Source organism: Dreissena polymorpha, chromosome 1 (assembly GCF_020536995.1).
Source record: "Dreissena polymorpha isolate Duluth1 chromosome 1, UMN_Dpol_1.0, whole genome shotgun sequence".
NCBI lineage: Eukaryota > Metazoa > Mollusca > Bivalvia > Myida > Dreissenidae > Dreissena > Dreissena polymorpha.
This window is the reverse complement of record NC_068355.1, coordinates 51,123,611-51,136,038: the sequence shown is the minus strand read 5'-3', so window position 1 is coordinate 51,136,038 and position 12,428 is coordinate 51,123,611. Positions and strand designations below refer to the sequence as shown.

Below are 12,428 nucleotides of genomic sequence, written 5' to 3'. Positions count from 1 at the left end.
CGATGATGGTGATGATAATGCTGACTACCAGTGAACAGTAAGGTATCATTGGCCACCGTGCACTGGTGTATTTGTATAAAAAAATATCGGCGAAAACCCGGGGTAAATTTGACCTACTTTGGCTTAACATTAAATATTTTCCCCTTATAGGCCACAGGGGCAGGTCAGCACATAAAGTAGTCGTGAAGACCCAGCGATGACCTGTAAATAAATTCGACACACATACACACACACACACACACACACACACACACACACACACACACACACACACACACACACACACACACACACACACACACACACACACACACACACACACACACACACACACACACACACACGCACGCACGCACGCACGCACGCACGCACGCACGCACGCACGCACGCACGCACGCACGCACGCACGCACGCACGCACGCACACACACACACACACACACACACACACACACGCACGCACGCACGCACACACACATACACACACACACACACACACACACACACACACACACACACACACACACACATGCGCGCGCGCACGTGCACGCACGCACGCGCGCACACGCATACACTCGCACGCAAACACAATTGGTAAATAAGCTCGTTTTCACACCTAGTTCGGAAAGGTAGTTTTGCCTACTTAAAACATAAAACAAACTATTTTTATACAAATGTTCTAAAGAAAAAACGGTTTTTATTTTAAAATGTATTTGGAAGAATAAAGTAGGAATTCGGGACGACAATTAAGTCTTTACCTTTACTGATACTGTAAGATTATATATATAATATACACACATAAAGCGCGCTAGATGTACAGCAACACCACGCCCGTTTGAACTTTCTCTATATATCAACGTTAAAAAGAAATTGATTTTATAAAAGACAAAAAAAGATACAGCACGGCGAGCACATGATTTGGCGTCCACGTGACATGAAAGGTTATGAGAATGGCGCTGAGAACTTTGGCCATTGCGTGGTTCTGTTTCTTGTCTGGACAAGAATGGGGATGATCCTTGGTCCAAGGCAATGAACTTTCAATCCATGTTGGTTTTTTTACTTTCAATGTCATGTATTGTCTTAGCTATGACAGCAGCAGCAGACGTTTCATTTACTTAGCTTGATACTACTAACACAACCTCCCGATACACTGTCGCGATTTTTGTCAAACATCCTGGTATATCTCTAGAAGTCGGTACATGTATTTCGCTGTCGGAAGATTTGCTTTCACCATCTACAAATCGCATACATAGAAACATTTAACAATATTTAAAGATATACGCACATGTGCATACATCCTTGATATACGTAACCCGTTTATAGTTTTCACTATGCGCATTATCAATGACTTTCACAACCTCCGCGCAGTGATTTGACGGGAACCAGCATAGCGTGAGAGCAAGGAACGACAACTCTGCATGGAGATTGTGACTTTCATTGGATTGCAGGGTAGCCAAGTGCTTCTTTCGTAATGCAGTTTTGCGATAAACACACATATGCAATACTATTATCAGTGTCATTTGTATATAAAATGCGATAAGCGGTGAGTATTGTAATAATAGGAGTAGTCATTAGAAACTGGGCATAACAAGGCGATGCCCGAACTGTCATTTGCCCTTCGATAAATTGCGAAAAATATTCAATGGCGTCAAAGGCAAAAACGGAACAACCCAGGCAATAGCAATCATAATGCATTTTTTTGTGGGTGATCGCCTTGTACTGTATGCGATAGGCTTGAAGACAGCCTAGTATCTATCCCAGCAAATGACGAGAAGGTGTGCCGCCGATACGCTGTCAAAGTGTAATCCAGACACAACCAAAGATCACACAACAAAGTTCCAAACGGACTGTAATCGATCAGCATAAAAAGGTATCACGACAAGGCCAATCAACGTACCAGCAACATCAAGCTTAAAAGAAAATAATTACTCCAAATGTGTAAACTCTTAAACACAATAAAGGTAATGGTGACCAGACTTGAACCGACGAGAATTGTGACGGCCAATAACATTTCGACAGTCGCTTTGACAAAGGTTGCCGTAGAAACCAACATTTGAGCCGACGATTATATTATTCTGTTATATTAACGAAATTCTTCGACATGTGTGTCCATATTTAAATGTTTAATGGGCAACGGATAGCGTATTCCTCTGCAATTTCGAATAAATACATTCATAATATTTATAAAATCCGTAGTTCTTTTTATCCGATATATTGCAATTTGTTGATTATTAATAGTAAATATTCGCTTTTATAAAAAAAACTACATTTTTTAACATTGATATTAAATTTACTTTGTTATTTGATCATTTAGAAATGCATTTATTTATTAAACTCATTATCTTGATAGTTTTACATTATATGCGGCAAATGCATCCTCTGTGATGTCGATTAGATTGGGAGTGACGATGCCTTAAAGGGGCTGTCAACCATATTGACGGAAAAAAAGTTGTACAATACCGTATTGTTTTAGAATTATTAGTTTACATTGATTAAAATATCACGACTTGTATATTACATTACTTGAAAAAAAGTGTATGTATCGGTGCATAATTTCTTCCAGCATTATGGGGCCATTTAGCACTTAATCATTTTCAGACAATACACTTTCCTGGGAAGCAACCACCCACTAAGTTGACGGTCACTAAAATTGAGTGGGAAAAACCTTCAAAGCTATGACAACATAGCATGTTATTTCACAGTAAGTCGTTATAAACTAATCCGGCATGACCATATTATCGGGGTGTACCATATACGTTTCCGTACAATTGCGACTTTGAGGTCAGTTTGTGAACCTTATCTCAGATGACCACATTGAGGGTTTGTCGAGATAAACATGTAAGGTGTATACAACGTTGAGGCGCGCTGTGGCATGAAGAGGGTGACAATTCATTATCAGCCCGTATTTGCACTGAGTAAGAACCGTCAGAATGTATTTGTTTTAACACTTTTTAATAACGCTAATCTTTCCAGTCCAGTCTGAATTTGTGATTGCATTGACAGAACCCACAGCTCGATCGTGACCTATCGGTGGGTTTCACATTCTAGATCTGGAGAAATGAATTCATCCTGAACACTTTAACCATTCAACATTGGAGCTTTTAAAGTATGCTTTAGCATGTGCATGTATTTCCTATTTTACTTGCAATGAAATCGACCGACTATACGTAGTTTATTTGAACGATTATATTGTTTAAACGATGAAACTAATCTTATTTGTATATCCGTCGTAATAACCGTAGTCGTTGCCAAATACCTGATCGTTACATATGCGCTTTATGAACAAATTAGTGTCATAAGACTTATTTTCCCCTGGTCAGTTCTGTCCATATTCAAATTAATTTATGCATTCATTTAATTGCATTTGTTTTTGTTTACAGTTTAATGGGTTATATTAGTTGCTTATGCGAGTAATTTGTCCCTTTCATCATTATTAAATGATAAATGTTATTGAGAAAACCGGTTTACTGCATGCTCGGCCGCAAGGCTCAGTCGGCATTAACTTTTGTTAGCAAATAATATTGCTACGTTTCAACAATTAGCTGAGTACACTAACACATGTCTAATCGCCTTATAATTGTGCCAATCTTCAAAACTTAGCCGGTTCATATAATGAAACAATTGAATGACGCGAAGTCTTTTTTAAATTATACAATCCACAGTGTTTGTTATTCAATTGCGTATCTTCCTAACAATTTTCTGTTCACAACCTAAGACCATTATTTACGTGTATATTTTGTTTTAAAATAAAGGGAAGAATAGTTTTTAAAGTTAATAGCCACGTTTTTTGTTCGCAAATTACCTCTGCTGAACCCCGCCTTCATGTCTAGCATTTAAATTCCACAGGGGAATGTATTTCTGAACAAAAACCCCACAGTCTTCCAAATTGTATAATCATAATTATAATTTCAATAAACCTCTATGTGAATTAATTCACAGTCAACTTATATTGTTATTAAACGGTATTGCAAAAATATATTGAAATGTAATAGAATAATAATCATTTATTCCCCCCAAAGTAATTAATATTATGTTGTTGCTTTTTCAACTATGATATGTAAATGGTTTATTTAAACGCATATTAAATTGTATACGTTTTATATCAATATTTCACATTAATTTATTCGTTTTAAATCAATATTTCACATTAATTCTGTTTTTCTTTATATATGTATTTGTACATTTAGATATACATCTAAAAATTTCCCTATTATTTTTCTAATTCTATCAAAGTTCATTTATTTATTTATTATTTATATATATCTTTTGAAATTGACATTAAATACTGATGAAACCAAGAAAGTTTACTGAAATATCATTATAACCAGTAGAATAAATTTATATGTTCATGCATATGTTACACAAAACATAGGTTGGTTGTTGTGAATAAACATAATGTTTTTGTGTAAAAATGTCCGCCTTTGAGGACCAAAGTTAAACATCTGATATACTGTTCAATTGCACTTTAACATGCTAACATTAGACTAAACATGAGCATGGACTGGATGGAAACATATAGGTGAACTTGGTGGAAAACATAAGCATGAACTACCGGTAGGTGGTAAACATGAGACTGAACAAGGTGGAAAACATGAGCACGAACCACATGGAAAACATGATATTGAACCGGGTGGAAAACTTGAGCATGAAATGGGTGGAAACATTAGCATGAACTGGGTGAAAAACATTAGCATAAACTAGGTGGAAAACCTGAGACTGAACAAGGATGAACACATGAGCACAAACCGGATGGAAAAGATGAGATTGAACCGGATGGAAAACTTGAGCATGAACTGCGTAGAAAACATGAGAAAGAACTGGGTGGAAAACATTAGCATGAACTGTGTGGAAAACATGAACATGAACTAGATGGAAAACACGAGCATGAACTTGATGGACATCATGATATAGAACTGAGTGGAAAACACAAGCATGAACTATTTAGGAAACATTGCCATTAACTTGGTGAAAAACTTGAGAACAAACTGGGTGGATTTTTTTTTCATGAACTGGGTGAAAAACATGAGAATGAACTGGGTGAAAACATGAGAAATATCTAAGTGGAAAACATTATGGGACTGAACTAGGTGGAAAACATTAACATTGAACGGGTGGAAAACATGATCATGAACTAGGTCGAAAACATGAGCATGAACTAGGTGGAAAACATGAGACTGAACTAGGTGGAAAGCATGAACATGAACTATCAGGAAATCATGAGCATGAACTAGTTGGAAAACATGAGCATGAACTAGGTGAAAAACCTTAGAATGAACCGTGTGGAAATCATGAGACTGAACTAGGTGGAAAACATGAACATGAACCGGGTGGAAAACATGAACATGAACCGGTGGAAAACATGAGACTGGACTAGGTTTGCAACCATGAGCATTAACCGGATGAAAAACATGAGATTGAACCGGATGGAAAACATGAGCATGAACTGGGTGGAAAACGTGAGCACGAACTGGGTTGAAACCATTAGCACGAACTGGGTGGAAAACATGGGACTGAACTAAGTGGGAAATATGAGAATGAGCTGGGTGAAAACACGAGCATGTACTGGGTGGAAAACATGAACATGAACCGGGTGGGAAACATAAGATTTAATTGGGTGGAAAACAAACTGCATGTGTGCACAGGATATAAAATAACTGTATCTATACTGACCGTAAAGACATAGATGAAGCGTATTTAAGTTGATTTGTATTAAGAGGAAATCTCACTTCCAAGTCATTCGCGATTTAATTTCGTTGAAATTTACTACACAACTTTTAACCCAACGTGAAAGATTGCAATTTTCTGTGAGCTTATAAGTTTTATAATAAACCTGACAAAAAACGCTTTCCATGTAGGACCAAATAAATGTTATTCTTAAAAGTAAGGTAACAAGATCTAATTCGATGTAAAATACTATGTTTTTTTATTGTTGGAGTTAATATATCCTTAAATTAAATCAGTATCAAGTACAATTGTCGGAATGTATAAACTGGCACGATCCGCGCCCCTGTGAGACGAACTTTCTCTGGCCAACTTACCTTGTATAAGATACCCAAACAGTGCATGGATATTAATATTGCAGTAGAATCGATAGGCGGGTTCGATTTAAGAAAATCCCAAGTATTTAACTTGTCGACTTAGTATTACATGCATTATTAATATCGAACGTGTTGGGGAAATAAAAAGTGATTACTAAATACATGTACTTGGTGTGCAAACATAGTGGAATACAAACATCGTATTTTTGCCGCATATCTCGAAGTCTAGATTCAAAGCATAGAAACCATGACGGATTCATATTTAGTACCGCGTCCAAGAACTACAGAGTAAGTGGAATTTATTCACAAAAATGTAAATATCGAAGTAAGCAAAATATGAATATAACCTTAATTGATTATATAGTGTTATTGATTAACTCTAAATAAATGAATCTGTTTTTCTCTTCAGCACTTGTTCAAAACGTACTTCGCAATAGTCCCTATGTATATTCTCTAAAATGTAAGCATCTATTATACTTCGTTCAACTTTTTTGTATTACCAGTGCTCAACAACAGTAGATGCAACTACTGCCTCAGTATTATTATTATTATTATTTTCATATTATTCTCGTTTTCCTACTTCTTTCTCTTCTAGAAGTAGTAGTAGTACGTTAAGCAGATGTACAGAAAGAACAAATATGATTTGATTAACATTTTCAATGCAAGTCAAGACCGTTAGGTACGTCTAAATTGCATTTATAGGTACTGTATGGCAATGATGTTTCACGTTAAAATTGTTAAGTGAGACCAAATAGAATTTTCATATTAATGCTACGCAGCCTCATTGTATGTATTTAATTTTATTGATATGCGATGAATCAGCTGAGACTACTAGAGCATTTTAACATGATAATTAAACTTGAGTGAAATAAAACGGTTTTATTATTTCACTCTGGCCTGGTGCCAGTTTTTTTTACTACTGTTAATTATTATTTTTTTAATGTTAAACTTGCTTCATCTTTTGTGTAAAAATCGATCTGTTACCCGTTTAAGACAATGAATTTAATTTCAATCAAAAATATTTTATGCGATAACAATATAGGAATTCATGCATTAAATTGTCCAACAACAGTTGTGAGAGGCATTTTTGTAATAATGAGACGTCATTCAATTATATATGACGTCAGAATCCAATAAGTGTTATGAGACTTATGCAAAATAATGCTGAGTACTTTATACAATCTTCGTACACGACCATGAAATTAACAGAAGATGTGTGATATTAGACTTTGATCGTATTATCATTTTATTTATGGTAATATACAACAATAATTGTCACCCCTGGCTCCGCCACCCGTGGAAATATGTCTTTATGACCACTTATGAAATGATAAACCTATCTTACACTGATATCAACAAATATCCTCTATCTTTTTAATGAACGAAAAGTTCAAAGTCGTTGTATACGACGGACTTCGTACTTATAGCCATGTCTTTCAGTTTCCGTTTGTAATAACGGACGGTATTTTTTTCGCTTCTGGTAAGTCATACAAGGAAAGGTTTCACGCTGAATTTCTGTTATTAAGGACATGAGATATGATAAAGCCACCTGCCAGACACATGTCGCCATGCGCATGCATTAAATTGAATTAAATACCAGGTAACAATAATATTTAAATGACTTATTGATTTAAATGAGAAATATTGAAATAAATCTCTTCAAACTTTAACGATGGCCTCCATTATTATATCCGATTTTGGCCCATCGGCGTGGTAAGGAAAAATCGCAGTACGCATTCGTATAAGCCGCGCTCTGGGAAAACCGGTCTTAATGCACGTGCGTAAAATATCGATCCAGATTAACATGTGCCGTGTGCACAGGCTCATCTGGGACGAAACTTTCATCTGAGATTGAATTTTCTTTTTGAAAATATTTCATTTAAACAAATAATTCAATAAAGGCGGAAAGTGTCATCCTTAATTAGCTATGCGTATTGCGTTTAGTGTTGTTTCATACAGGCGTGTTGTTTCTGGTTTTACAGACCTTCCGTACCTTAAGTTTTAATGAATGAGGACCTTGGTCTAAAGTTCTATACAGAACCGTAAGAGCGATGTACCAAATACAGGTTTAACAGTGTGAAGTACTTCGGACTTGAATGGTATTCCTATAATTGTTTCAAATCATGCTAGTATTATTCAATTGTCGTGTATATAGGCATATCTTCGTTGATACTCTTAACAGCCCGGATAAGCTCAAATATTGTCAAAGAACTCTATCTGAACTCGATAAGAACGCGCTCTCGGGGACTTGCGTTTTCACCGAGTAAATAAAGCAGCCTGTATGTCAAACAATCGCACTCGATAGACCGTAAGCTCGTTATAAGAAGATTTACAAAATAATGAAAACCCAGCAAGAAATTAAACACTAGAATTATTGGCCCTCTCGTGAATTACCCAGTGATAAAAATGTAATAAGATAAAATAAACATTCTATTTATTGCATATCCCGTTTAAGTAGGAATGTCAATACTATTTATCAATGTTCCCCTTTCATTTATAAATCCCACTGTGGACTGAAACACATTTGGTAGTCGTTTAGGTAAGTGGTGGCAATCTGTCATACGGGGGAAATTAAAGGAGATGATCAGGTATTACAATTTACAATCTCGAGTCTTTTTTCGATCGTCCCCTGCCTTTGGCATCTACTAGCATATAGTTCTGAACACTGGTTGAATTTAAGCACTATTATGTTGTAAATAGAATTAAGTTCTTCGGAAGTTTTAAATCCGATGAAAGGTACCTTTATATATTTAAATCACTTTACTAAAGAAATGATCGAATGAAACACAGACAATACGCGTTATTTGTCAAATACATAAAGGTAAATTAGAGGAACAGTGCAACGCCTCTCTCTATATATATGTAATGCTATTGGTTCTGTTGCTTCTGTTAATACTGTAAATGCTGCTCTTGCCACTGTTAATATTACAATTATTGTTGCTACTGTTAGTATTGCTACATACAGTGTTTCTTCTGATACTGTTGCTTCCGCTGCTATTGCTACTGTTGATGTTTCTACTACTACTGTTGTTATTGTAAATATTGCTTCTGCAACTGTTGCAACTGTAAATATTTCTTCTTTTATTGTTGCTACTGTTCATATTGCTACTGACACTGTTGATACTGTTCATATTGATACTGCTACTGTTGCTACTGCTCATATTGCTACTGATAACGTTGCTAATGTTAATATTGCCTTTGCTACTGTTGTTGGTGTTATTATTGCGACTTCTACTGTTTGTACTGTAAATATTGCTACGACTACTGTTGTTCGCTTAATATTGCTGCTGCTACTGTTTCTATTGTAAATATTGCTACTGTTGCTTTTGTTAATAAGGCTGCTACAACTAATATTGCAACTGTTACTGTTTCTACTGTATATATTACTAAGGCCGCTGGTGCTATCATGAATCTTTCTTCTGCTACTTTTTACTGTTGGCATGCCTTTGATACTGTTGTTGCTGTTACTTTTGCTACTACTACTGTTGCTACCGTTTATATTGATACGGCTTCTGTTATTACTGACGCTTATGGTAACAGTAACTTTTAAACATGATAACAAACATGTCTTATAAAGAATTACCAACGCTTTCCCATACGCACAGGAAAATCAATTGGAGTTCAGTAATTCCAACATTGATTGAAATTATCTCTTTTCAAAGGCTTTTAATGTACAGGTAGCTAAAGGTAGGCAAATTAAATTTAATACGACCTATTCAAATAACAAGGGTCTTTTGAGCAAATATTGTAAAACGGTATCTGTTATGAATGCTTTGTATTATTTATTACATATTATTTATTTACCCCATGGGTAGAAGTCGCGTTTGGTCAGTTTTCATGTATTAAAACTTTTTAAGCGTATGTTATACATAACATTTAAAGTTCTGAACAGAAAGCATCAAACTAGCGTGCATATCGGAAATACGTTCACAGAGTCAAATGTATGTATGTCTATATATTCATTGGCGTCGCCCTGGAGGGCGGCGACTAGTATGTAATGCAATTTTTTTTCGCTTATGGGAGGAGAAGTAATTTTACGGATCAATGTATATTTTTTTGTTTTAAGAATATATTGCATAGTGGTGATTTTTTTGTGTAAATTAGTGTAAATAAGTACTGCATTTGTGCCTATTACATTTATTGCAACATTTATTGCCAATAATGCAAAGCTAATTGTTTTCATTACTAACTGATCCACAACTGATCACAGGGGAAAGATCACAGGGACTGGGCAAATACGCGAAGCTTTCTGGTTTTGTATAAAAACAAATGATGTTTTGTATAAAAACAAAACATAATCAAAATATATTTATTTTTTGGTTTTTCTAATTTTCTTATTTAGTGGATAATCAATGTTGTACGATATTTGACGACCTATCGCGAAAGCAAGTTTATTGGAAGGCGTAGTGGTACGAAAACGTACAATGTATTAGTTTATTATAATTAAGATCGCTATACACAACTTCACCAACTAGCAATACATAAGTGAATGTCAGCCGGAATAGCTCAGTTGGGAGAGCGTTAGACTGAAGTTGTTTACGCAACAGTCATCTAAAGGCCCCCGGTTCAATCCCGTGTTCCGGCACGAACGGAACAGTTCGGCGGCTGACACTTTTTTTCAGTCAGGTAAATAAATATAATAAAGCTTTATTTTATGTTGACATTTTAAAATCCATTTTACTACAATTGGACATTTCTATTAAAATTAATGGATGCATCGTGGTGACAACTTAAATTAAAATTTCGTACATCACTTAAATATCTAATAAAAAAATAAGCGTGTTTTTATATTAACAAATAAATGCAAACAACACATCTATTATCCATGTATTTTTATGGTTGTCTATCATAGGCCTATCCGTACCACATATAGAGCGCGAAGCGCGACACGTATTATTGATTGTTACAATGAGTTGCGATAAAGGAAGCAGTCGCTTATCATGGAGGAGCTGTGTCCCAGCAACCCGTTTCCCTAGAGTCAAGCACTCCTCGGAGTTTTTTTTTAAGAACCACATATATAGCGCGAAGCGCGACACGTATTACTATCCAGGTGGAATGGGCGCTTTAGCATTATCCGACCATTACGTCCATAGTTATCTTCCTTAGAATTTGAGAAATTTTGAAATCCTTGTTCGAAGTCCAAAATTTTCATCCGATTGTTCCCAAACTTTCACAGGATTTTTTTATCAATGAGGACCCAACCCAAACTCTTTATGAGCAATATCGGACCATAAGAATCCAGAATTATATCTCTTTGAATTTAAAAATTAAAGGGAAAAACTGCTTGGTTAGGTGATTATGTCAACATTTTTCATCAGATTCTTTTCAAACTTACAGTGTCTTCATATCAATGAGCATTTTTACCTCATTTAAAATGAGAAACATCGGGACAATAAGTCCAGAATTTTTTCAATTAAATTTGACAAAATAAACAATTTCCACTTGTTTAAAAGATTTCACAACTTTCGTCTGAATCTTTCCAAACTTGTTAATTGTTTTTATATCAGTATTACTCGAACCCTTTTGAAAATGATGAATATTGAAGCAATAAATCTATTATGATTTTTTACTGAATTTCAAAGTATTGTGAAATGCAGGGGTCCGTCTTATCAAAGATCGTACGACAATGTTAACTTACGATTGAATTTTGTAATTTTAAAATATAAGTGATAATGATTTGTATGTTTCAAATATAAAGGATATTTGACAGCTACTTTGAAAATGAATGGAAATGTTCAACAAAAGTAATTATAAATGTGACGATTACGTATTTATGGCGCTTCGAAAATTGCATCGTAAGGTGAGAATGTCGTACGATGTTTGATAAGACGGGCCCCAGATTTTTAAAAACCTACACAGTTCTGTTCCATTAATGAAAATTGTACACGGATACCAGTAAAAAAGGAAACCAATGTAAATAAAATGAACTATGAAATATTTGGGGGTTACAACACAAAATCATAGATAATGGTTATTTGGGGGTTATAACACAACATCATAAATAATGGTTATTTGTTGGTTATAACACAAAATCATAGATAATGGTTATACCAATATCTTTTTCTATTTTCTTTAAAATAATCGGCCAATATATTTATATTTACAGTAGAAAAAAATCGCTCCATGTAACTTCATTGAGTGCCTTTTACACTGAAATTCCCGACGCCCTTTGCTGCTTTGCATCAATACTTATCTTGTTTCAATTTGCAATTCTATATGACCTATATGTTGTTGTTTTTTTTTACAATTTATCAGTGACGAAAATAAATAATATGTCAGTACCACGCACACGCGGGGAATTTCGCTGGAAACTTAACTTTTCGACGAATTTAATTACCGACCGGTTGCAAGCGATGACCGTGATTTTAAATGGATATATCATCTTAATAAA

At 35.1% G+C, this 12,428-nt stretch overlaps 1 protein-coding gene across 4 annotated transcripts in view; it reads left to right on the top strand.

Moving 5' to 3' along the window:
- The first annotated feature begins 1,419 nt into the window (after positions 1-1,419).
- Positions 1,420-12,428, top strand: part of LOC127880459 (uncharacterized) — a 23,898-nt gene continuing 12,889 nt past the window's right edge. The window contains exon 1 of one of the 4 annotated variants that reach the window (XM_052427768.1): positions 1,420-1,542. In XM_052427768.1, the coding sequence (XP_052283728.1) occupies positions 1,496-1,542 (47 nt within the window). In that variant the 5' untranslated portion in view covers positions 1,420-1,495. Of the gene's footprint in view, positions 1,543-6,054; positions 6,326-8,695; positions 8,774-8,818; positions 8,859-12,428 lie in introns of those variants that run through there. The other 3 variants (XM_052427777.1, XM_052427789.1, XM_052427797.1) reach the window with 3 other exon arrangements.